Source organism: Ammospiza caudacuta, chromosome 24 (genome assembly GCF_027887145.1).
Source record: "Ammospiza caudacuta isolate bAmmCau1 chromosome 24, bAmmCau1.pri, whole genome shotgun sequence".
NCBI lineage: Eukaryota > Metazoa > Chordata > Aves > Passeriformes > Passerellidae > Ammospiza > Ammospiza caudacuta.
The window spans coordinates 6070770-6096856 of NC_080616.1; the positions used below are offsets into that span (position 1 = coordinate 6070770).

At 53.9% G+C, this 26087-nt stretch overlaps 1 protein-coding gene across 5 annotated transcripts in view; it reads right to left on the minus strand.

Annotated features, from left to right (window-relative positions):
- Window positions 1-347: 347 nt before the first annotated feature.
- ATP2B4 (ATPase plasma membrane Ca2+ transporting 4) overlaps window positions 348-26087 on the minus strand; it is a 62811-nt gene continuing 37071 nt past the window's right edge. The window contains exons 6-23 of one of the 5 annotated variants that reach the window (XM_058819470.1): window positions 25847-25975; window positions 24157-24192; window positions 22194-22355; window positions 21609-21823; window positions 20522-20764; window positions 19654-19788; window positions 18257-18363; window positions 17418-17652; window positions 15642-15821; window positions 14783-14870; window positions 14576-14682; window positions 12926-13117; window positions 12117-12330; window positions 11308-11519; window positions 10351-10458; window positions 9321-9503; window positions 7423-7512; window positions 348-2946 (exon numbers count right to left, since the gene is read on the minus strand). In XM_058819470.1, the coding sequence (XP_058675453.1) occupies window positions 2650-2946; window positions 7423-7512; window positions 9321-9503; window positions 10351-10458; window positions 11308-11519; window positions 12117-12330; window positions 12926-13117; window positions 14576-14682; window positions 14783-14870; window positions 15642-15821; window positions 17418-17652; window positions 18257-18363; window positions 19654-19788; window positions 20522-20764; window positions 21609-21823; window positions 22194-22355; window positions 24157-24192; window positions 25847-25975 (2933 nt within the window). In that variant the 3' untranslated portion in view covers window positions 348-2649. Of the gene's footprint in view, window positions 2947-7322; window positions 7513-9320; window positions 9504-10350; window positions 10459-11307; window positions 11520-12116; window positions 12331-12925; window positions 13118-14575; window positions 14683-14782; window positions 14871-15641; window positions 15822-17417; window positions 17653-18256; window positions 18364-19653; window positions 19789-20521; window positions 20765-21608; window positions 21824-22193; window positions 22356-24156; window positions 24193-25846; window positions 25976-26087 lie in introns of all 5 variants that reach the window. The other 4 variants (XM_058819473.1, XM_058819471.1, XM_058819474.1 and 1 more) reach the window with 4 other exon arrangements.

Genomic DNA, 26087 nt, shown 5'->3' on the forward strand with positions numbered 1-26087 from the left:
AAAACCCCACAACCACCCCTCGTTTGGGGATTTTTTTTTTTTTTGTGTGTTTAACCCAACATCCCCTCACTCCCCTGGGTTATTTTTTTGTGGGGAGGGAGGCAAGGAGGAGCCAGGCATGGGGTGGACACTGAATTTGCACTGGGGACGGGCAGTGGTGGCAATTTCTTCTTGCTGTTGGCAGTGAACAAAGCCCAGCTCGCCAGCACCAGGGTGGGTTATTCAGGATATTTGGGATTTTTGGGATAAAGACCTTTCCTCAGCAGGAAAAAGGAGCTCATCCTTCCCTCCTCCTCCTCCTCCTCCTCCTCCTCCTCCTCCTCCTCCTCCTCCTCCCAGCCCAGGGAAGGACACAGAGACACTTGGTTTGTGTTTGTGGTTTAAGGAACACTTAAATCTTGGCAAAGATCTGGGCCTGGCGTGGCAGGAGGTGCTGCAGGCAGTGCTCGGACAAGGCACGGGAGATTCCGCTGTGCGTTCCTGGTGGGGCAGGGGAGGAGAACCCAGCCAGAACCAGCCTTTCCCAAAAAAAAAACCAACAAGAAAACCCTCAGGGTTTGGAATCCAGGGGTGGGAATCGCCTCGTTTCCAGCTGGTTCGGTCTGCTTCCTTCAGCCAGAGGGGATGGAGGAGAGCAGGGAGGTTCCCAAGGGGAGGAGAAGCCAGGGATGGAGGGAGGGACAATCCAGGGCCAATTCCAAGGAAAGGGACTCTTGTTGGGTTGCTCTCAGGGCTGGAGGTGAGGAAGGGCTCAGGGAGATGGAGTGAGGTGGCTCCCAGGAAGAGGAGAAGCCCAAGCCCTGATTCCAACTCCAGGGATGGCCAGAGGGACAATCCAGAGCCAATTCCAAGGAAATGGACCCTCACTGGGCTGCTCCCAGGGCTGCAGGTGTTGAGGGCTCAAAGGGAGGGGATGGAGGAGGCTCCCAGGAGGAAGAGAAACCCAAGCTCTGGGATGTCCAGAGGGACAATCCAGAGCCAGTTCCAAGGAAAGGGACCCTCACTGGGTTGTCCCCAGGGCTGGAGGTGAGACAGGGCTCAAAGGAAGGGGATGGAGAAGAGCAGGGAGGTGGCAGAGCTTCCTCCAAGGGGAGGAGAAGCCCAAGCCCTGCCTCCAGCTCTGGGATGTCCAGAGGGACAATCCAGAGCCACCTTCAAGGGACTCTCACTGGGTTATTCCAGGGGTGGAGGTGAGGAAGGGCTCAAGGGAAGGAGATGGAGGAGAGCAGAGAGGTGGCAGAGCTTCCCCCAAGCTCCAGGGATGGCCAGAGGGACAATCCAGAGCCCATTCCAAGGAAAGGGACTCTCACTGGGTTGTCCCCAGGGCTGGAGGTGAGGAAGGGCTCAAGGGCTCCAAAAGAAGCAGCCAAGCGAGGCCAAGCCTCCAGCAGCTCCTCCTCAGGGAGACCTGCAGGCATCCAAACCAAACTCCAGGAAAATCTGGGATCATCCAGGGGCATCCCTGCCTTCCACTGGGCCATGAGACAGCTGGGGTGATCCTTCCCAGGATTCAGGAGATCCCCACTCATCCTCCCATGGCTTTTGGGCATGGCTGGAGCCTCCTCCCAGATCCCTGTGAGGCTGAGGGGACCCCAAAAACACAGAAAAAAGGGCAAAAATCCCTCTGTTCTGGAGGGCAGGAGCTGGAGAGCTGCAAAAATCCTCCAGGAGTTTCCCCCCTGACCAAGAGCAGCAGAGAGGTCTCTCCTAGAGGAGGAGAAGAGAATTCCTCAGGAAGAAGCTGCATCCCTCACAGCCTGGGGGTTCTCCCCACCTTTACCCTGGCAGTTTCACCTCTACCTTTGCAGGAAAATCAGAATTTATCCCTTCATTTCTCATCTCCCAGTTTGGAATCAGAGAGAGGAAAACGTGTGGGCACACACAGAGGGGGAGCTGGAAGAAGCCCAGGTACCATTTTTCAAAGGTGGAAGACTGGTGGGAACCCTGCATCTCTGAACCTTGCAGTAAACACCTTCCCCTGGCTGGGATTTTTTAGTTTATTCCTTAATTTCTGCACTGGAGCAGTGACTTCCCCTCCCCACTTCCCATAGGTTAGGGGGGGAAAATCCCACAAGCAAAGAGCAAACCCCAACATTAGAAGGAAAAAACCCCTAAAAACCACATGTGAAAAAAACAAACCCACAAAAAAAATAAAATCAAGTCACAAGTGCACCCCCAGCCTCAGGGCTGAGGGAGTGTAAGACTACAACAATTTGAATTTCCTTGGAACATGCATTTCTCCAAAGTGAAAACCCCAAGTGAAAAACCCAACTCTTGGAGAGGAAAGAACCTGGCAGCTTCCCCTGGGTGAGTACCACGGAAAATCAGGGATGGAGATGCACAATTGGTTTGGTTTTGGTTTTTTTTTTTTTTTGGCTTAACCTCTCTCCCAACACCCAGCTTGGTGGTACTCTGGTTCCCACTGCTAAATAACGGTAAAAAAACCCAACAAAATGAACCAAAAAAAAAGAAAAAAACACATTAAACCCCCAACCCCACCCCCAAAAAACCCCTCAATGACGATACAGGCATGAGCAGTTTGACCGCAGCAGTGTGATCAGTTACTGGTGCTGGGATCACACAGGGCCCAGGTGGATGAGGACGAGGAAGAAGAGGAGGAGGAGGAGGGGGAAACTCCAAGTTCTAAGGTCAAACTGAGGTCTCCAGGCTGTGGAAGGGGCTCCCGGGCTCGGGGAAGCTGAACTCGCTGTCCACGGCGTTGTTGTTCCTGTTGAGGGCCGTGGAGCCCCCCAGGCTGCCCCCACCTCGCTTTTGGAGTCCCTCAGGCTCGGGCTCGTCTTCGGCGCCGTCAAGGAATGGTGTCCGAGGCTCGTCTTCCTCCAGGATGAACTCTGGGTGAGTCATGAAGTTATGGATGGAGCTTCTGGATTCGGGTTTCTCGAGGCCTTCGTAGAGCGAGCTACGGAACGCATTCACCACTTTGATCTGGGCGGGCGTGGGGAGAAAAAACAGAGGGTCAGTGGTGCTGCCAGAGGGCAGGGCCGGAGGGAGAAAGTGAAATAAATGATGAGAGACGACCACCAAACAACAAAAAAAGAAAACAACGGCACGACCACAGCGACAAAATCACCACTGAACAGACAGCTCGGTCAAAAATGAGACATCTACGGTGAACTGGGGGCAGTCAGGCACTACGGGGGTGCTGGGGAGCCACCAGCCTCAGAAGCTGCAAGAAAAGACAAAGGACGACTCCAAACCTCCCCCCCAACATCACCAGTCTGGATGGATGGAAGCCACGAGGCGTTAATTAGTCATTAATTGGTGTGGGGGGTGCGCGCGCCCCGCGGTGGACGGACGGACGGACACGAGGACGAGGGACGGACGAGGTGGGGGAACTACGGCTCCAAAGGAGGTGGGTTAGGCAAAGAGCAGGGGAAATCTACTGTGGGAGGGTCCTTCCTACAGCTCTGCAGGGGAATGGGGCTTCCAAAGGTGTCTCCAGCTCTTCTGGAGCTCCTGGGAGCAGATCCAGGTGGGTGCTGTGAGGATCCAGGTGAAGGTCCAGGGCCCTCTGGAGCTTTCCCTGAACCTGCAGGAGACCCAGTGGTTTTCCCAGTTAAAAATGGGACTTTGATGGAGCTGGAGACCAATTCAGTCTCTGTTGGATATGCTGAAGGAATTCCTTCACATTCCTGGGAAAGCTCCACTGAAATCCAGGCTCAAGGAGGAAATCAGAGCACCAGGATATGGCTCTGCCATCTCCCCTGCACTGGGAGGGAGAGCTCTGGGAACACACCTGGACAGTGGATTCCCTCCAGATCCTCTGGAATTCCAGCCCCAAACCCTTCCAGCTCACAGGTTTGGGCTCAGGGGGGTGACAAGTGTCACAAGTGTCACTCCCAGCCCTGCTGGGGTTCCAGGGAAGCAACAGAAGCCTCAGCTCTGTGGAGCAGAGCTCGTGTGGGAGCAGATCTCCTGTCCCAGACCCCTGGGAGCAGCAGGGAAGACTCCCTGGAGCAATTTCACTCTTTGGACCCATGGAAGGAGCTTTGCATGAGTCTGGAGCACCACTGGCCTGGAAAAACGGGAATTTGAGGGAGCTGGGAACCAATTCCGAGCTGGATTTGTGCACTGATGACCTTGGATCAATTCAGGTGAACGCACAGGACAAGGGACACTACCGGGGCCACCTCATCTGTCACATCAGCCACGACTTGACATCAGCAAATCCTGAGCCCTAAAACACCAACTGAACCAAGGAGAACAATCCCACCAAGCCAAGGAGAGCCAGGGACTGTCACAGCCATGAGGAGATGGCCAAGGACAGCCCAGGGACTGTCACAGCCACAAGGTGGTGGCATCTACAATTCAGATTTAGGAGCAGCTCCACAGAAGCCTCCCCCTCTCACGTGAGATCTCTCCCAAGGAATCACCTCCAGAGCCCTGGAGATTTGTCCAGCACTGCCAGGAGCAGCAGGAAAAGCTCCCTGGAGCAATTCCAGGGATTCTGTGCTCAGTCTCCTGCTCAGCCCCCTCAAGCAGCTCCTGCTGCAGTTTCCCTCAGACTTTCCTCCCTTCTCCATCACCTGCTGCGAGATGAATTCAGCTGTTCCCTCTCAAAGGAAGGGAACAGGGAGGAAATGTGTTCTGAATGAGGCAGGGAGCCCAGCAGAGCTGAATTCCAGCCTGGAGCCTCCCCTCCCTCCTTCCCTCCCTCCCACGGCCGGCTCCTCCCGCCTCCTCTCCACCTGGAAGCTTCAAATGCAGGCTTGGGATCGATTCCTGTGAAACGTGAAACCTCCACGTGCTGGGTGAGAGCCCCTTGGGATGCCATCCCGTGCCCTGGCTCTGCCCAGCCCCTCAATCCAGGGCAGAATTCCCAGCAGGAGCAGCTGGGCTCTGCCAAAACCTGCCCATGGATCCCTGAGAGCTCCCCACACGGCAAATCCAACCCTGGAAAAACTCATCCACGGGAGAAGAGACACCACAGATCTGCGTGGAGGGAAGAGGAGCTTTGGGAGAGAGGGAAGCAGCAGAGGGAAACAAGAGAAATCCAGGCAAGAAAACAGCAGGAGATTTGGAGACCTGGGTTAGCTCTTGGGGAAGTCTGCACGAGCTATCCAAGTTTTCTAGTCCCTCACTGCAAAATGGGGGGAAAATATGGATCCACAGACTGCAAAAAAGCTGCATTTTGGTCTCCTCCCCACCCCTGCTCTGAGCCCCTCTAAGCAGATTTTATTCCATCAGAAAATCCTGGAGGTTTTCCCAGATGCAGGCGGGAGCAGGAGGCAGCTGTGCTGCTCCAGCATCGCTGGGGTTAAACCCAATCAGCTGCCAGCCTCAGAGTCAGCTAAACAGAGAGAAAACAAAATTATCCCAAATTCTCTCTCCTCCCCCACAGTGCATAAACAGCAGAGCCTGAAAGCTCTCCAGAAAGTCACCGAGGGTATTTCTCTAATCAGAGGAGAACGGGGATAAGTGAGTGTGCAATAAAAGAGCCAATTATCCAGCAGAGCCACACTCCCTGCTCCCAGCCTGCAGACAGAACCACGGCCACGTGCTCACCAGCCCCAACACCCCACACACAGAGGGTTCTACATCACACAGGGCCTTTTATGGGGGGCTGGAAAGCCAGGATCCAGAATTCCCGTTGATTTGTGGCCTCTGTGCCCATTTCCATGTCCAGTTGTGTGTCTGCACACCCTGGGATCCAGCATGTGCAGAGCAGCCCACAATAACAAAGAGAGAGCCCTGCACCAGACAGGGCCTTTTTTAGGGTCTGGAGACCCAGTGCCAGATCCAGGACCCAGAATTCCCATTGGGATCCTGCAGGAATTGTTTTCCATGCCCATTTCCATGCACAGTTGTGTGTCTGCACACCCTGGGATCCATCATGTGCAGAGCAGCCTGTGATGAACACAGACAGGGCCTTTTTTAGGGTCTGGAGACCCAGTGCCAGAATCAGGACCCAGAAGTCCCACTGGAATCCAGCAGGAATTGTGTTCCATGCTTTTTTTAGGGTCTGGAGACCCAGTGCCAGATCCAGAACTCAGAATTCCCACTGGGATCCAGCAGGAATTGTTTTCCATACACAGTTTTGTGTCTGTACACCCTGGGATCCAGCATGTGCAGAGCAGCCTGTGATGAATAGAGAGCCCTGCACCAGACAGGGCCTTTTTTAGGGTCTGAAAACCCAGTGCCAGATCCATGATCCAGAATTCCCACTGGAATCCAGCAGGAATTGTGTTCCATGCTTTTTTTAGGGTCTGGAGACCCAGTGCCAGATCCAGAACCCAGAATTCCCACTGGAATCCAGCAGGAATTGTGTTCCATGCTTTTTTTAGGGTCTGGAGACCCAGTGTGAGATCCAGGACCCAGAATTCCCACAAGAATCCTGCAGGAATTGTTTTCCATGCCCATTTCCATGTACAGTTGTGTTTCTGCACACCCTGGGATCCAGAATGTGCAGAGCAGCCTGTGATGAACAGAGAGAGAGCCCTGCACCAGACAGGGCCTTTTTTGGGGTGTGGAGACCCAGTGTGAGATCCAGAACTCAGAATTCCCACTGGCATCCAGCAGGAATTTGGTTCCATGCTTTTTTTAGGGTCTGGAGACCCAGTGTCAGATCCAGGACCCAGAATTCCCACTGGCATCCAGCAGGAATTGTTTTTCATGCCCATTTCCATGCAGAGCAGTGTCTGCACACCCTGGGGATCCAGAGTGTGCAGAGCAAGGTGGGCACTGAGGATCCTCTGGCTGCCCAGGGCAGCACAGGGATGTCCCCAGGCCATGCAAGTCCCCAGGTGGGGACAGAGAGGGGGGACAGCAGCCCCGAGGTGTCACCAGCTGAGCCACAGGCAGGAGCAAATCCTGTTTGTCCCTCCTTGCTGTGGCTCAGCCAGCCTTGGGGACAGTCCCAGCGGCCACTCTGCCTCCAGAAGAGATTTCAAGCAATTCCTCTGCCCATCCTTGGGCTGTCCCAGGGCTGGGCAGAGGGAAGAACCAGCAGGATTTGGGCTCAGCCTTGCCCTCCTCCCAGCAATGCTCGTGAACTTGGGGGGGTTTTGAGCAAGAACTGCAATTTTGGCTCACCCTGAGGAGGGTGGACACAAACACCAGCCCTGCAAAGGAGGAGAAGAGGTAAAACTGGACAAAGCAACAAGGAACTGGGGGGGAAAGGACCAGAAAGGTTCATAATTTTGTTAAAAATTGGGGTTTTGAAGGGTTTCCCGCCCCATCCTTCAGGTTTGGGACTGAGTGTGCGAGTCAAGGCTGAGAGGGAGAGAGAGCAGGCGGGGTTAGGGGGGTGCAGGTGCTCTCTGTGCTCATTAAATCATGCATTGTAATAGACCATCACTCACTGCCCGCAGGAGGAGATGCAGCAGCAGCAACAGCAGAAGTGGTGGGAGTGGAATTGACGGAGGAAAGAGCTACATGGGTTGGGCTAGAAACATTTTTTACATCGTGGTGCTGGCTCACGATGGAAGGCTGTCTCCTGAGGGCTCCCTGCAAAGAGGAGGCGCCGGTCTGGAATGTGTAAACTACGTCCATCTGCAAAGAACCAGAGAGTGAGATAGCGACACCCGGCCAGGGACAGGGACAGGGACAGGGCCAGGGGACAGGGGAGGGCGGGCAGACACACAGACAGCAAGGAAAGAGGAGGATGGAGAGGCGAGGAAGAGGAGGAGGAAGGAGGAAAGAGCCCACCCCGCACTCCCCAAAACCCACGTGGGGTTTTGCTGTTGGAGCAGAGAGAGAGTCCAGCTCTGCCCTTCCCAGAGCAGCAGGGTCAATCCCCCCTGTGGTGGGAGGCAGTGGCAGAGGAGACACCTGGGGGTATCCAAAAATCTGCAGGAGGAGCAGAGAGAGACAGAGAGAGTGGGCAGAGTGCGAGTGGGAAGGGCTCCTGGTGCCTCAGCCCTGTGGGGCACTTTGGGGACACTCCAAGGGCTCCCCACAGCCCCTGTGGCAGCAGGAGATGTCCCAGCCCCTCTCCCAGGCCTCAGGGCTGCTGGGGATGCAGCATCTGCTGGTGGGGCCGTGGTTGTCCTGTGGATGTGTCACAAGGCTTGAAGAACAGAGCAGCTTCCTGGGCACTTTGTGGCTGGGTGATGCCAAGCCTGTGGCACCTTCTGGGCACCTCCTCCAGCCCCGGCTCTGGCTGAGCAGGTGTTTCACAGGTGTTTCACACACAACTTCACTCCTGCCCCACTCTGATATCCTTCTTCTCACCTGTGTCCTTTACACACACCCCAAATGGGGACAGGAGCCCCCCAATGCCAGGTTGGACCCCACAGACGCTCCAGGACGTGCCAGCACCCATTTCTCACATGGCAGGAGCTCATCCCAGCTCCAGCACAGGGAAACACCCGGGAAGCTCCAGGCTCAGCCCAGGGGCACCTCTGGCAATGCAGCCCTGCAGAGCTCCCGGATTTCCAGCACATCTGCACCACTGCCAGGAGAGCCTGGATGCTCCCAGCACGTTCCTCGTGTCAGAGAAGCTCTGGTTACCCCCACACAGAGCCCAGCTGCCCCTCAGGGCTCACAGCCAGCCAGGAACCAAGGCTGAGCTTCACCTTGAGGCCATCGAGGTGACACTGTGGAGGTGACAGCTCAGAGAAGGGAAGTTAACTCTGCCCCAGCCCCTGTCCCCGTTGGTTGGTCACAGAGGAGGGACAGAGGTGACCCAGCAGCTCTGCTTGCCTAGGGACACCAGGATTCCCTCCATGGGACAGCTCTGCCCTGGCCTCCAGGGAAATGAGGGGCACAGAGCTCTCCCTGCTTGGTGGAAAAAAAGGAAAAAAATCAGAGGAAAAAAGTCAGGGAGAACCATGAGATGTAAAAAGAAGACTGAGAGATTTTCTCCTGTTGTGTGCCACGGGGCTTAGCTCTGGGTGTGCAGCATGGGGAGGTGGCACAGAGGGGTGGCACAAGGAGCCACACCAGGGAACAGCACATTCCCGCTGGGAACAGCCTCCCAGCAGCCAGCAAGAGCAGGGCAGAGCCTGGGGGGCTCCGTGCACCCCTCACAGCCTCCTGAGCTGCAGAGGTGACCATCAGTGGCACGTCCAGCCTCCTGCTGACCAGCAGCACAGTGCCTGCAGCAGAACAGCCTCCCACCACCCCCGGCTGTCCCAAAATCCAAGTTATCCTGGTCCCAGGTTATCCTGGCCCCAGCCGTCCCAAAACCCAGGTTATCCTGGCTCCCTGCAAAGGCACAGGTAGAACCTGGCCCGGGAGGCGATGGCATCCTGCGAGCACCATCTGCCACCTCTGTGCAGACACAACCCCTGCATGGGGAGAGAGAGAGGAGCAGACACAGCAGGCAGAGACCCCCCAGCCCTGCTGCCCCCCAGTACCTGGGTCTGGATCCTGTTGAGGCCCCGGAACCACAGGATCTGCCCCCGCCGCAGCTCCATCTCCGCGTGGTCGATCTCGTCCACGTCCTCGGGCAGCTCCTCCTCGGGGATCTCCTCCTTGGTGATGCCGTGCCCAGCCTCCTTCAGGAACTTCAGGTGGCTCGTTGGCACGGTGCAGATCAGCTGGGGACAGGCAGGGACGCAGCAGGGACTTAGCCTGAGGTCCTGGGGATGCCTCAGGGTTTAGCTTTTATATTTTTTTAGATTCTGAGCTGCTTTAATGTGTGGGTCTGAGCTTTGTAGTAAGGGTTGGTGAGCTCTGAGAACAGAGTAGGGAAACAAAACAATTCCTTCTCTATGATCCAAATTTCAAATGGTCCAAATCTGAGGCCCTCTCTATGATCCAAATTTTAAATTATCCAAATCTCAGGCCCAAAAGCATTAACAACATGGACTGAAGAGACAAAAACAAGAAGGATGGGACTTCATAACCTGAAGCTATAACTGGACAATTAACTCCAATATGCAAATGGAGCACAACTTAGAAAAGTGAGACACCTCACTTATAAAAGTGAGAGGAAGCAGCTGAAGGACTTTCCACTAAACTCCTTTTGTTCCCTTTCCTTTTCCCCTTTCCTTTTCCTTGTCCATTTTGTGACCATTTTGGGTTCATCTTGGGTTCATTTTGTGACCATTTTGGTTCATCCTGAGTGCAGCCCTGGCTGGGCTCTTGTGCTGCCCAAGGTGGATCCACTGAGGAGATCCTTTGAATAAATCCCTGCTTTATTCTTTAGCTCTGTCCAGTCCCTGTTCTAGCTCAGCCTTCTCAAGGCCTCAGCTCCAGTGCCACCAGCCCACAGGACACCAGAAATGTCCCTGTCACTCTGGGTGTGTCCCTCTCCTGCTGCTGGGCTGGGGAGGGGCATCAGCCCCTTCCTAAACACCTTCCTAAAGAGCTGCCCTGGAGAAAAACCAGGGAGAACATGGCAGGGAGGGAAGGATGGGGCAGGATTTTGGGGCTGGCCCTTACCTGGCCCCACAGGAGCTCTCCCACTCCAATGAAAATGCACCAGAACCACTGGGTCAGGGTGAGCCCAGAGCAGCTGAAGGGCTTCCCACCAAACTCCACGATGATGATCTGCAGCACAGGAGACAAGAGTCACATCAGGGCATGGAAAGGTCCCCTTGGGCCACACCTTTCCCTCTCTCCTGGGATAACAAGAGAAGAAAGGACCTCACATCCAGGCTGGGAATTTTATGGGACACCAGAAGGAAGCAGGGACCTCATACCCAGGCCGGGATTTTGGGTTTTTAATCCATTCCATAGATTTGGACAAAATCAGAGTTTCCATGGTCTGGAAGCAATTCCAGTGGAATAATCCACGGAGCAAAGTGGAAGCCATGGAATAACCCATGTGGAATAACCCATGGAGCAAAGTGGAATAACCCATGTGGAATAACCCACGGAGCAAAGAGGAAGCCATGGAAAAACCCACGTGGAATAACCCATGGAGCAAAGTGGAATAACCCATGGAATAACCCATGTGGAATAACTCATGGAGCAAAGTGGAAGCCATGGAATAACCCATGGAGCAAAGTGGAATAACCCATGGAATAACCCACATGGAATAACCCACGGAGCAAAGTGGGATAACCCATGGAATAACCCATGTGGAATAACCCACGGAGCAAAGTGGAAGCCATGGAATAACCCATGGAATAACCCATGTGGAATAACTCATGGAGCAAAGTGGAAGCCATGGAATAACCCACGCAGAATAACCCATGGAGCAAAGTGGAAGCCATGGAATAAACCATGGAATAACCTATGTGGAATAACCCATGGAGCAAAGTAGAACCCATGGAATAATCCATGTGGAATAACCCATGGAGCAAAGTGGAATAACCCATGTGGAATAACCCATGGAACAAAGTGGAAGCCACAGAATCCCAGTGGAGCAAAGCAAAACCCCCAGGCTGGGGTCACCTGGGCGAAGAAGGTGCCCAGCACCACGGAGCAGAAGATGGGGTTGCGGTAGATGCCCTCAAAGACGTTCCTCTCGCCGTGGATCTTGCGCGCGTTGATCTCATTGAAGAGCTGCATCATCACGAAGGTGTTGAAGACAATGGTGTAGTGCTCGGTGGGGGGAGAGTGCAGGGGCGCATTCCGGCCGCTGTCGATGTCGAAAAACTTCTCCCCTGAGCAGGAAAAAAAAGAGGATTTGGGGAAGGGAAGATGTGGGAGAGGTTTTACAGCATTTCTGAGAGACAGAGAGAAGGTTGAGAAGAGGATCTGTGTTTACACTGAATGAATTTTCTACCAAAGTCGTTGTCGTAGAATGACCAAAATGTCCCAAAACAGAAACCGAGAGAGAAAGAAAAACCAATAGAAACAAACAAGGAAAGAAAAACCAATAGAAACCAAGAAAGAAAGAAAAAACAATAGAAACCAAGAGAGAAAAACCAACAGAAAAAACCAATAGAAACCAAGAAAGAAAGAAAAACCATTTCCTTTTCCCCTTTCCCTTTCTTCCCTTTTATTTTCCTTTTCTCTTTCCATTTTCCTTTTCCTTTTCTTCCTTTTCCCTTTCCTTTTCCTTTTTTCCTTCCCCTCTCCTTTTCTCCTTTCTTTCTCCTCTTTTCCCTGTCCTTTTCCTTTTTCCCTTTCCCCCTTCCCTTCTCCCCTTTCCCTTTCTTTTTTTTCCCTTTCCTTTTTCCCCTTTCCATTCCCCCTTCCCCTCTCCCCTCTCCCCTCCCCTCCCCTCCCTCCCAGGACGCTCTGGCACTGCAGCTGACCTGCGAAGAGCAGGGTGAAGATGATGGTGAGCTGGTAGACGGCGTGGCCCAGGATGTTTTTCATCATGGTGCGGGAGATGAGCGGCTTGTTGCGCCCATAGGGTTTGCGCAGCAGCAGCGACTCCGACGGCGGCTCCGTGGCCAGCGCCAGCGAGGCGAACGTGTCCATGATCAGGTTCACCCACAGCATCTGCACGGCCTTCAGGGGCGAGTCCTGAGGGGGAGAACGTGTCATGCCACCAAAATAAACCTTTGTTCCCTCTGTGTTTCACTTTCCTCCTGAAAACCTCTCAAAAATTGCTCTTGGGTATTAAACACCTTCCTAAAACATTCCCAAATATTCCTCCTTTTCTCCATGGCCTTCAGGGGGGAGTCCTGGTGGTGAGAACAGTCACACCACCAAAATAAACCTTTGTTTCCTCTGTGTTTCATTTTCCTCCTGAATAGAATTCCAGAACTGCTCTAGGGTATTTAACGCCTTCCTCAAACATTCTCAAAAATTTCTCCTTTTCTCCATGGCCTTCAGGGGGGAGTCCTGAGGGGGAGAACAGTCACACCACCAAAATAAACCTTTGTTCCTTCTTTGTTTCACTTCCCTCCTGAAAACCTCTGCAAAATCACTCTTGGATATTTAACAGCTTCCTAAAACACCTCCCAAGATATTTCTTCTTTAAGACCTCCCACATCCCACCTGCCCAGGTGAGCTCACCTGGATGATGCAGGGACCAATGAAGGCCACGATGATGCCACCATGTCTCACACCCACCCAGGTGACATCCCCCATGTCCCACCCGCCCAGCTGAGCTCACCTGTGTGATGCAGGCACCAGTGAAGGCCACGATGACGGCCACCACGTTGACGGTGAGCTGGAACTGCAGGAACTTGGAGATGCTGTCGTAGACGTTGCGGCCCCACATGACGGCCTTGACGATGCTGGTGAAGTTGTCGTCGGTCAGGATGATGTCCGAGGCCTCCTTGGCCACGTCCGTGCCCGCGATGCCCTTGGGGACAAAGCCAGGGGTGAGGCATGGCCCTGCCTGGCTCTGCTGCGTGCCAGGGATGTGCCCAGCAGGAAAAGCCCCTGGAGCTGGTGCCAATCTCTGCTTGGCAGGGCCAGAGCTCCAGAGCTGTCAGGGACAGGCTCTGAGTCTGCCCAGCTTTCCCAGACAGGGCCACAGTGCAAAAAAGATGGGATACAGCTGGGAAAACATGAGGAAACAGCTGGGAAATAAACAGGAAATAGCCAGAAAACAGCTGGAAAACAGCTGGGAAAATGCCAGGAAACAGCCAGGTAAGAGATGGAAAACTGATAGGAAAACAGACAGGAAACAGCTGGGAAATAGCTGGAAAACAGACAGGAAAATAGACAGGAAAACAGCCAGAAAACAGACAGGAAAATAGACAGGAAAATAACTGGAAAACAGACAGGAAACAGCTGGGAAACAGCTGGAAAAAAAGCTGGAAAACAGCTAGGAAAATGCCAGCAAACAGCTGGAAAATGGCTGGAAAACAGACAGGAATCAGCTGGAAAATAGACTGAGAAACGGCTGGAAAACACAGGAAAACAGCTGGAAAACAGGCAGGAAACAGCTGGAAAACAGCTGGGCAACAGCTCCCTCCTCACACCAGGGACTGGCTCCATCCTGGGCTGGGCACCTCTGCTGGAGCCCAAGGGAGGGAGAGCTCAGCCCGGAGGTTTCTGCCCTCGCCCAGGCTGAGAGCAGCCCCACAGCTTCCCCAAAATCCCCAAAAATCCCCAAAATCCCTGTCAGGATCTCCAGGGCAGCGGGTCAGGCTGCGTTTCCCGGAGCCGGCACAGCGAGGCGCTCGCCCCGCAGGAATTCCATGCAGGAATTCCGAGCCCTGCCCAAAACGAGCCCATTCCCGGATTCCCCAGATCCCAATCCCTCCTCAAAGGGGAAATCTCTGCCTGTTGCAGCACATGGGGTTTAGGGTTTAGGGGAACAGCCTTCCCTGCTTCTGGAATTGTGTTTGGATGTTCAGCACATTCCTAAAAACACTTCCCAAAAATCTCTCATTTTCTCCCCACCCAGCTCCTGCTCATGTCCCTAAATTAATCCCCAGGGAACCTGTTAAAAACAACAGGTTTATTTCCCTGCTTCTTTCAGACAGGATAAAAAGGCACCAAACCAGAGTTTTCCCCCATAAATCAATTCCCAAAGCCTGATCCAGCACTGTGCCCGGAACTGGGGTGAAAAGCTGCAGGAAAAACCAAATCCTGGGGCTCCCATGGCTCTCCTGGATCCAGCAGAGACACCAGGACAGGGCAGGTCCAAGGAATTCCCAACCCCTTTCTCACAGCCCTACACAGCTCAAACTCAAACCCAACACCCTAATAAAATCCCTTTTGGGGTTTTTAGCCCATACATCTGGATCAGAGTTCCCATGGTCTGGAAGCAATCCCATGGAGTAAAGGAAAACCCCCAGGCTGGTCCTACCATGGCAAACCCAACATCTGCTTTCTTCAGGGCTGGGCCATCGTTGGTGCCGTCCCCTGTCACAGCCACCACCTGCCTCTGGTCACCCACGGTGCTGTCGATGATTCCTGTGGTGGAAACGAGAAATTAAACCCCAAGGGAAGGATCCCAGCCTGGATCAGGCTGGAAAACTCCAGGGAGGAGCCCCTGGAGAGGGGCAGTGCCCACCTTTCACCAGGGTGTGCTTGTCTGTGGGAGAGGAACGTGCCAGCACCCGCAGCTTGGGCCAGATCTTGTCCAGCTGCTCCTGCTCCACCTACAGGACCAGGAAAAGGGAAATGATTCCACCCCAGGAATCTTCTGTCCCACCAGAGAGCAAATCCCAGCTGGGATGGGGCAGAGGCTTCACCCAAAACGCTGCTGAGCAACCCAGCAGCTTCCTGATGCAAGGGAATGAGGGAAACCCAGCAGGATCTGGAAAACCCAGCAGGATTTGGGAAACCCATTGGGATTTGGAAAATCTAGCAGGATCTGCAAAATCCAGCAAGATCCTGAAAACCCCTCAGGATTTAGGGAACCCCTCAGGATTTGGGAAACCCATCAGGATTCAGAAAACTCATCAGGATTCGGGAAACCCATAAGGATTTAGAAAACCCCTCCAGTTTTGGGAAACACATTAGGATTCTGAAAACCCAGCAAGATCCTGAAAACCCCTCAGGATTTGGGAAACCCCTCAGGATTTGGGAAACCCGTCAGGATTCAGAAAATCCATCATGATTCAGAAAACCCAGTATGATTCGGGAAACCCTACAGCATTTAGGAAACCCTTCAGGATTCAGAAAACCCCTCAGGATTTAGGGAAACCCCTCAGGATTTAGGAAATCCCTCAGGATTTAGGAAACCCCTCAGGATTTAGGAAACCCCTCAGGATTTAGGAAATCCCTCAGGATTTAGGAAACCCCTCAGGATTTAGGGAACCCCTCAGGATTTAGGAAACCCCTCAGAATTTAGGAAATCCCTCAGGATTTAGGGAACCCCTCAGGATTTAGGAAACCCCTGAGGATTTGGGGTTTTGCAGCTGTCCCACCTCTCCCTTCTCGTTGCGGATCAGGCGGTTGAACTCCTTCCCCTCGAGGCACAGGAAGTCCTCCCCGGGCAGCAGGATGCCACACTTGGTGGCGATGGCACGGGCAGTGTTGATGTTGTCCCCTGTCACCATGCGGACGGTGATGCCGGCGCGCTGGCACTTCAGGATGGCATCGGGCACCTGGGGACAGGGACAGCGACGGGGTTGGCACTGGGAATGCCAGGAGTGAGGCGGCTCCTCGTCCCTAAAAGGATCTGGAGAGGGCTCTGGAGGGGTGGGGGAGCTGCATCTGCCACCCCAAAGGGAAGGGACCTCAATGCCACCTTGCTGCCACCTCACTGTCACCTCCCTGGGGCTCCCATGGCTCTCCTGGATCCACCAGGAGAGACAACAGGACAGGGCAGGTCCCTGCTCCAAAGAATTCCCAACCCCTTGCTCACAGTCCTACACGGCCTTTCCTCCCTTCCAAAGGCAAGGGATCTCACTGCCACCTTGCTGTCACCTCACTGTCACCTCCCTGGGGCTGCATCTGCCACCCCAAAGGGAAGGGACCTTGCTGCCACCTTGCTGTCACCTTCCTGGGGTTCCCATGGCTCTCCTGAATCCAGCAGAGACACCAGGACAGGGCAGGTCCCTGCTCCAAAGAATTCCCACCCCTTTGCTCACAGCCCTACACAGCTTTTCCTCCCTTCCAAAATGAAGGGACCTCACTGCCACCTCACTGCCACCTCACTGTCACCTCCCTGGATGACAAGGCATGGCCAGGCCGTCCATAAAAGCAGGAATCTCATCCCCTCCCACCCCACTAATGGCACTAATGGGTTTATCCATCAGGGAAGAGAGGAAATTGGAGTGAGCAATGAGCAAATTGAATCAGGAGCCTCCAGAGCTGCTGCAGCCGGGGGATGTGTAATGCAATTCCCAGATTGCCAGATCCCTGAACATCTCATCAGGGACCAGGGGAGCAGGGGGAGAGCTCCAGACTGCATCCAGAGGCAGGGATGGGGCATTATTGCATTAGCCCAGCACACAGCTCAGAGGGAAAACCAGCCCCAGGAGCACAGGGATTCTTCCTGGCTGTTTCCATCCACCTTTGGTGCAGCACAGACCCCAAGGATTGGGAATTTTGGGTGGGAACACAGTGCCACGGTGTTGTTTTGTCCAAAAATGGGAGAGAAATGCCCACAGCAGAGATGGGCACAGAGGAGCTGCTGGAATTCCTTGGGGCAATATCAGGGATGGGCACAGAGGAGCTGCTGGAATTACTGAGGGGAACACCAGGGATGGGCACTGGGGAGCTGTGGATGTGGTGATAGGAATGTGCTGAGTGGTTTTTGGGCGGATGTTCCTTGGGGAAACACCAGGGATGGACACAGGGGAGCTGCTGGAATTTCTTGGGGAAATTTCAGGGATGGGCACAGAGAAACTGGTGGAATTCTTTGGGGTACAGCAGGGATGGGCACAGAAGAATTGCTGGAATCATTTGGGGGCACAGAGGAACTGCTGGAATTCACAGAATCACAGAATAATGAGGTTGGAAGAGACCTCTAAGATCAACGAGTCCAACCCATGCCCTAACACCTCAACTAGACTAATCCACCAAGTGCTATGTCCAGTCTTTTTTTAAACACATTGGGGACACAGAGGAGCTGCTGGAATTCCTTGGGGAAACATCAGGGATGTGAACAGGGGAACTGCTGGAGTTCCTGAGGGGATCCCAGCCCTGAGCAGCAGGAAAAGGGCCAGGAACAGCCCAGGCCAGGGGGGATTTGGTACCTCAGGCCGTACGGGATCCTCGATCCCCACCACAGCGATGCAGGTCAGGTCAGACAGGATTTCACTCTCGTTGTCCCAGTCGGGCTCTGCACCCGCAGGGAAGTCCCGGAATGCCAGGCAGATGGTCCTGAGCCCGTGGCAGGCCATGGGCTCGATCACCTTCTTCACCATCTCGTCCCTGTCCTTCACCTTGAACACGCGCGGCTCGCCGTTCTTGTCCAGGATCTTGGTGCACCTGAGGGGACACGGAGGTGAGGCATTGTCACACTTCTGGCACCCCATCCACAAAAAAAGGGGCTGTTCCTTTTTCACAGCCCACTCCAGATTTCCTAAATCCACCCAAAAATTGCTCAACACATTCCTGTCATCCCATCTATAGAAGGGACACACCCCCCTTTCCACAGCTCTCTCCAGATTTCCTAAATCCATCCAAAAACCACCCAGCACATTCCTGGCACCCCATCTACAAAAAGGAGCTGTCCCTTTTTCAATGCACCATCCAGATTTCCTAAATCTACCCAAAAACCACTTGGCAACATTCCTGGCACCCCATCCACAAAAAAAGGGGGCATTCCTCTTCCACAACCCGCTCCAACTTTCCCAAACCCACCCAAAAACTACTTGACATATTCCCAGCACCCCATCTTACAAAAAGGTGCTGTCCCTTTTCCACAGCCCCCTCCAACTTTCCCAAACCCATTCCTGGCACCCTGTATAGACACCCCCTTTCCCTCCAGCTTTCCCAAACCCCACTGGGCAGCTCCCAGCACCCGCCCCATGCCCCCTTGCCCTGTGGGATGCCCAGGAATGCCCGGGGCCGGGGCAGCAGCAGGATTTACTTGCGCAGGATGATCTCAGAGGCGCCCTTGCTGTACATGCGGAAGCCGCCGCCGCTGTTCCTCAGCACCGTGCTCATGGACTTGCGCACAGAGTTGAAGGTGTAGACCTGATTTGTGGGGGAAAAAATCCCAAAACTTAACTCCACAACTTGTAAATATGTAAAGCTGGTGTGTTTACCACAGCCCTGAATGTGTGTGAGGTCATTCCTCCTAAAGGACAGCCCCAGAGAATTCCCAAACCTTTTTTATCCCCCTTACTTGTACATATGCAGAATTTCACAATAGGTTTATGTATATTCATTATAGGTTCATATAGGTTCTATAGGTCCTATTCATTATAGGTTTATGTATATTCATTATAGGTCCATATAGGTGCTATAGGTCCTATTCATTATAGGTCCATATAGGTTCTTTAGGTCCTAGTCATTATAGGTTTATGTATATTCCTTATAGGTTCATACAGGTGCTATAGGTCCTCTTCATTATAAGTTTATGTATATTCATTATAGGTTCATATAGGTTCTTTTGGTCCTATTCATTATAGGTTTATGCATATTCATTATAGGTTCATACAGGTTCTATAGGTCCTATTCATTATAGGTTTATGTATATTCATTATAGGTTCATATAGGTTCTATAGGTCCTATAGGCGCTATTCATTATAGGTTTATGTATATTCATTATAGGTTCATATAGGTTTTATAGGTCCTATTCATTATAGGTTTATGTATATTCATTATAGGTTCATATAGGTTCTATAGGTCCTATTCATTATAGGTTCATATAGGTGCTATAGGCGCTATTCATTATAGGTTTATGTATATTCATTATAGGTTCATATAGGTTTTATAGGTCCTATTCATTATAGGTTCTATAGGTTCCATTCATTATAGGTTCATGTATATTCATTATAGGTTCTATAGGTTCCATTCATTATAGGTTTATGTATATTCCTTATAGGTTCTATAGGTGCTATTCATTATAGGTTTATATATATTCATTATAGGTCCATACAGGTTCTATAGTTCCTATTCATTATAGGTTTATATATATTCATTATAGGTCCATATAGGTTCTATAGGTCCTATACATTATAGGTTCATGTATATTCATTTTACTGGTTTTGTGTTAAAACTTGTACAGAGAACTCTCTGGTCACTCTGTCTCTTGCAGCTTCAGCTTTGGCTCTCACATTTGTTTCAAAGTTCAAGGGGCCCCTCTTATCTCCCTTTTTAGTTTGGGAGCTGCCATTCTTTTTCCTTAGCTGAGGCAGTTTTGTGAGCACAGCAAACAAGTTAAAACTGCACATTTCATCTATGCTAGCAAGCTCCAGACTTAGTAATTCACCTAAATCCTAAATGATTTCTCCCCTGGGAAATTTCTACTCTGTTCCAGACCTTGTAGAGCTTCTCCTCGGGCACCTCGTTGCGCACAGCCTGGTAGTCCTGCTTCAGGTCCAGCACGAAGCCCAGCAGGGCACACTCGGTCTTGTTGCCCACCTGGCGGGGCAGCCCCCCTTCCTTCTCTGGTGGCTGCAGAAAGGAGGGAGAAATGATGAAGGATGCCAAACCCAGGTGTGGAACAAGGTAGAATGATGAAATGATGGATGGAAGGATGGACAGAATGATGGATGGATGGATGGACGGATGGATGGATGGATGGATGGATGGATGGATGGATGGATGGATGGATGGAACAATGCCTTAAGTTCTAGCTTTTGTATTTTCCAGACTCTGTACTGCATTAGGATATGACTCTGAACTTCACATGTTCTCCTCACAGCTCAGTCACACCAAACAATCCTTTTCCAGCCCCAGAACCAAGGACATCACTGCAGCTTTGGCCCCAAAAAGTGCAAACAACAGAGAATTGAGGCAAGCAGACTGGGAGGATGGGACTGCACAACCTGGAGCTGTGACTGGACAATTAACCCCAATGTGGAAATGGAGCAAAACTTATAAAAATGTGAAAACTCGTGACCAGGTGTCCATCTTGGGTGGAGCCATGGCTGGGCTGTTGTACTGTATTCCTGAAGATTCACCTTGGGCAGGTAGGACAGGGGACAAGGTGAGAGGACAGGGACAAGGTGAGCAAGGTGAGGGGACAGGGACAAGGTGAGGGGACAGGGAGAGCCCTTCCCCACCACCTCTGAGGTCACTCTCACTGTATTTTAATAAACTTTATCCCTTGAACTCCATCCAGTCTGCATTCCAGGTACCCTCCCAAGTCATCAGGACGCCCCCAAGCTCTGGTCCCACAGCTCACCAGGATCTTGGAGGTGTAGGCAGAGTTGATGGCCACACCGTGGACGATGAGGTCCAGGGTTTTGGGCAGGATGGCCTCGGGGTCGGGGATCTGGCGGTAGTGGGTGTCCCCCACGTAGGCCTGCACCACGGTCATGCGGTTCATGGTCAGCGTGCCCGTCTTGTCCGAGCAGATGGCCGTGGCGTTGCCCATGGTCTCACAGGCGTCCAGGTGCCTCACCAGGTTGTTGTCCTTCATCATTTTCTGCAAGCAGAGAGAAGGTCAGGGCTGAGCTCACCCCTGTCACCCTTACAGAAAGTTGTCTGGGATAATGCGATTGATTTTGAAAAGTTTCAGTCCTGGTAGACTGCAGTAAATGTCACCTATGATCCTGCTGCTAATGAGGCCACTGCCTTTGTGCTTACCGGACATAATGCCACTGTTTATGTTAAAAGGGGTTCAAAGGAACAGCAACCACGGGACTGGGGAGTTCTGTTGGAGCTGGTGCTGCATTCAGAGGCCTGTGGGCCAGAATAAAGCTCTGGATCCAAACCCTCCATCAGAACTGACTCCTTTCCTTCACCATCACCTTAAAGCTTCTCTGCCAGAGGGAAACCTGAGGAGCAGCCCCTGTTATGGGGGGAAGCTCCATCCCAGCACCACCAGAGCTCCTGCAGGCCTCGACTTGTCCCCACGGGCCCAGCTGCAGCACCCAGCCAGCCAAAAGTGTCTGTGGGGTGAAACACCACACACCCAGTCGGCCAAAAGTGTCTGTGGGGTGAAACACCACACACCCAGCCAGCCAAAAGGGTCTGTGGGGTGAAACACCACACACCCAGCCAGCCCAAAGTGTCTGTGGGGTGAAACACCACACACCCAGCCAGCCCAAAGTGTCTGTGGGGTGAAACACCACACACCCAGCCAGCCCAAAGGGTCTGTGGGGTGAAACACCACACACCCAGCCAGCCCAGAGTGTCTGTGGGGTGAAACACCACAGCTGCCACAATTTGGTTCAGCAGCAGGGCCAGACAAGCTCAGGCACATCCTGTCCACAATATTGGGTTATTTATTGATAATTCCAGCAGTCCCTCCTCACCCCAGGCCTCACCTTGACAGAGTAGGCCAGCGAGATGGTGACGGCCAGCGGGAGCCCCTCGGGCACGGCCACCACCAGTACGGTGACGCCGATGATGAAGAACTTGACGAAGTACTGGATGTAGATGGGGGTGCACTCGGCCAGCCAGGGCCGCTTCTGCACCCCAAAGGTGTCGATGACGAAGTAGAGCACCAGGATGATAACTGTGATGGCCGACATGATCAGCCCTGGGGACGAGGACGAGGTCAGGGGACACAGCGGACGGAGGGGACACAGGGGACAGGGTCAGCCCTTCCTCACCAGCTCTGGGGACAAGCACAGCCCTTCCCCACTAGCTCTGGGGACATAGGGGACAGGGACAGCCCTTCTCCACCAGCTCTGGGGACACTGGGGATGGGGATAAGGATGAGATAAGGGGACACAGGACAGGGTCAGCCCTTCCCCACCAGCTCCGGAGACACTGGGGACAAGCACAGCCCATCCCCACAAGCTCTGGGGACACAGGGAATAGGGACAAGGATGAGATAAGGGGACACAGGACAGGGTCAGCCCTTCCCCACCAGCTCTGGGGACACTGTCACTGTCACTGTCACTTACCTGCCTTCCCGATCTGCACCGCCAGGCGCGTGAGCTTCCCCTGCAGCACCGACTTCTCCTTCTTGGGCACCTTCGCCTTCTTCTTCTCCTTCTCCTCGTTCTCCACCCCCTCCTGGCTCTTCAGGGGCTGGATCTCTAAGGCCACACCATCCTGAGTTTTAGCTACAGCCCGGGGGGGTAAAAGAAGACACCAGGTGTGAACAGGAGAGCCCCAGGCCAGGCTGGAGGACACCACGGAGGAGGATGGTGGTGGCAGAGAGAGAGAGAGAGAGAAATCCAGGACAAGAACCACTCCCGAGCACACACGCGTCCGAGCACATGGAAGCTCCGTGTCCAGGGCCCTGCCACCTCTCTCTGGGGTGCTTTCCTGTCACTACCCCCTGCCCACGGATCAGGGATCCTCAGGGGTGACTCTGGCACCGTCACACCTCTGCAAGAGACCCTCCAGGCCAGATTTTGGGGTCTCGTGCAGCCTCTAAGCCTGTAGAGGATTGGGAGTGCTTTGGGATGAGCCCAGAGATGCTCCAGTGTCCCCAGTTCCCCTAGTGCCACCTCTGCAGAGCCTTGTGGGCAGCCCAGCAGCAAGGGAAGGGGTGAGATGGAGGGGAAGGTTAGAAATTGGGATGGAAACTGAAGAGCAGGGAGCCAGAAATCCTCCAATCCCAGCCTGGAGCCATCCACCTCTGGGACCTGAGACAGCCAAGCTTCCCCTTCCTAAAACTGGGCTAACCCAGCTGGAAGGCTGCCCTGGGCAAACCCAAGGCTGGCAGCTTTGGAGAGGGATGGGCAGCCCAGCAGAGGCTCCTCCTGAGCTGGTGTGGCCCCAGGGCCACCCCGGGACCTGTCCCCTCGTGGGCTGGAGGCCACCCCGGAGCAGCTCCACGGTGACAAGAGACCCGACACGGACACAACAAAGCACCCGGACACAGCTGACTCAAGGAGGGCAACTCAAACTGCTGAGAGAGAGAGAAACAGAGAAACAGAGAGAGGGGTGGAGAGAGAGGTGCAGAAATGGGGCTTCCTCCACAGCCTGCAAAGAACAGGGTGAGAAACACTGGCGAGGAGACGCTCACGGAGTCGAGGCCATGGCAGGACAGGGTGCAAATGTCCCATGGGAGATCTCATCCCAGGAATGCCAGGAGGGCACCTCCAGCTCTGCCCTGAACGCCAACCCTGTGCAGGGACAGTTTAAAAATCACCAAATCCCTGCTGGGAGTCATGGAATTATCCCAAGGAAGGGATGCTCTGCCAGAAGTCCTCCCTGAAAAATGGCTTTTCCCAATGTAGGGATAATGGGAAGGTTCATCCCAGTGATGCCTCAGGATTTTGGCTTTTATCTTTTCCATACATTTATAATCCTGCAGTTCTTCAGTGTATAACTCTAAACTCCATATCCAGTGTCAGCTGCTGCTTTCCCATTTTTACACAATTCCTCTCCAGGCCTGGGAATCAACAACACCTCACTGCCTCAGGCCCTCTAAGAGATGGGAACAAAAGGGAGTTGGGGGAGCAAATGTGGGGTCAATGGTTTCATTACCTGAAGCTGTAATTGGAAAATTAACCCCCAATATCCAAATGAACCAAACCTATAAAAGTGTGAAAACCCCGCGACCTGTGGTCCATTTTTGGGTGGGTTCCATCAGCCCTAAATGTACCTGAAGGCCTTTCAAGAAATAAAATTGCTTTTTTTCTCCTTTGATTTGGTCTGGCCTCTGTTTTTGGGCAGTCCCAGCAAGACACCCCCTGCCCTGGGTTGGGGTTTTGGGGACACCACGGGACCGTTGCACCCTGTCCTGGAGAAACGAGGCGAGAGTCCCGCCGGAGCAGCAAAGAGCACAGACTGATGAGGAGAAGGAAGGAAGGAAGGAAGGAAGGAAAGAGGAAGAAGAAGGAAGAAGGAAGGAGAGAGGAATGCTTGGTAGTTAGTGTGGTGCTGTTCAAAGGATGGAGAGGCTGGCGTTACCTTTGTTGCGGTTTTCGGGGGCTCCACCTTTTTTACCTGTTCAAAGAGAGAAAGGGGGGAGGGCTGAGCACAAGGAGCCACATTCCCCCGGCAGCTGGGACGCTCCCACTCCTGTGGGCACCCTCTGGACACCACCACGCCTTGGTCCACACACAGCTCGAGGCTCCGGAGCTCCCAGGCTGTCCTGGGCACCCCTGTCCCAAGGGTTCTGCTTCTCCCCACCTGTAAATCACCCCCAGACCCCAGCAGTGCCTCCAAGGCGCTGGAGGTGCCTCAGGTTTTCAGGAGGAGAAGGCACAGAGCAGATTTTCAGGAGAAGAAAGCCTCCTGCAGCTCCAGGTCCCTCCCTTCTGCTGCCATCAGACCCAGATAGGAAGCACAGATTTGTCCCAGACCAGACCCAGAGCAGGGAGGTGTGACCCCCAAAATCTGTCCAGGTGGCACGTGGGGGTGCCCAGAGCTGCTGCACCTCACCCAGCTTCAGGTGACAAGGGCTTTATGTCACCCCACAGCTCCAGTGGGGTCAAACTGGTGACACCCCCTGACCTGCTCTGCTCCCAAATCCATTGAGCTGGAAGGCTGGGAAAGCTCCCAGTGCCACTCCCAGGGCACCTTGCCCTGCCACCTCCATGGTGGCAGCGAAACCCAGGAGATCCACAGCTCCCAAATCCTGGAGCTGGCGAAGCAGGATCCACACCCAGAGCTGGGGAAGGCAGGATCCAGCTCCAGAGCTGGGGAAGGTGGGATCCACACCCAGAGCTGGGGAGGGCAGGATCCAGCTCCAGAGCTGAGGAAGGCAGGATCCACAGCCAGAGCTGGGAGCTGGGGAAGGCAGGATCCAGTTCAGAGCTGGGAAAGGCAGGATCCAGCTCCAGAGCTGAGGAAGGTGGGATCCACACCCAGAGCTGGGAGCTGTGAAAAGCAGGATCCACACCCAGAGCTGGGGAGGGCAGAATCCAGCTCCAGAGTTGGGGAAGGCAGGATCCAGCTGCAGATCTGAGGATCCAGCTCAGAGCTGGGAGCTGGCAGCCAGCACAGCCTCTCCCACCTGGCATCCCCTCCCGGGAAGGGCTCCCTGGCGCGGGGATGCCGGAGCAGCTGGCAGTGCCAGCCTGGTGCTGCTGCCAGTGCCTGATCCCAGAGAGGCCAAACCTGCTGAGCAGGGCATCAGGGACACAGGGAGCTTCCCCAGCTGGGAATAAGCAGCTGGATGTGAAAGCTGAGGTGGGAGAGAGCTCCAGACCCAGCATGATGGGAACATCTCGGCCTGGCTGCTGTCCCACCCCTCCACTGCCTCCTGCCATCCCCTCCTTTCCCCCAGGGAGCTCAGGGAATGCTCAGGACATCCTCAGCCAAGTTCTGCAGGGTTTGGATGGGCTAAAAACACCCTTTGGGCACCCAAGACTCACCTTGCACCTCCATGGGGTGGGCAAGGAGCACTGCAGGGGAGCTGCCACCAGCCCCTCTTCTTGGGGGATCCTTGATCCCCCAACCCCACAGCTCCAGGATGGAAAGGAGAAGGTCTGGGAGGATGGGGGGGGAACCAGGTGGAGGGGACAGGGAGGGACCCCCAACCTCTCCCTGTTCCTGCCTGGGCCAGGGGAGCTGACCCCGATGTGTGAGGAGCCTGTGGATGCTTCCCAGGAAAGGGACAAAGGAGGGAAAAGGCAAATTCAGGGCATTTTCTTACCTTTCTTCACTTTCTTCTCCTCGTCCCCCTCTCCTCCTGCTCCCAGGAGGGTGAAGATGATCCCAGTCTGGGAGTTGATGCCCACAGCAGTCACCACCATCCTGCCCGAGCCCTCCATCACATGGGTACCTGGCAGGGCAGCAATGCCATGGGCACACAGGTGACACTCCCAGCTCCCATCCCACAGAGTCCCACACTGGTTTGGCTCAGAAGGGACCTTCAGCTCATCCTGCTCCACCCT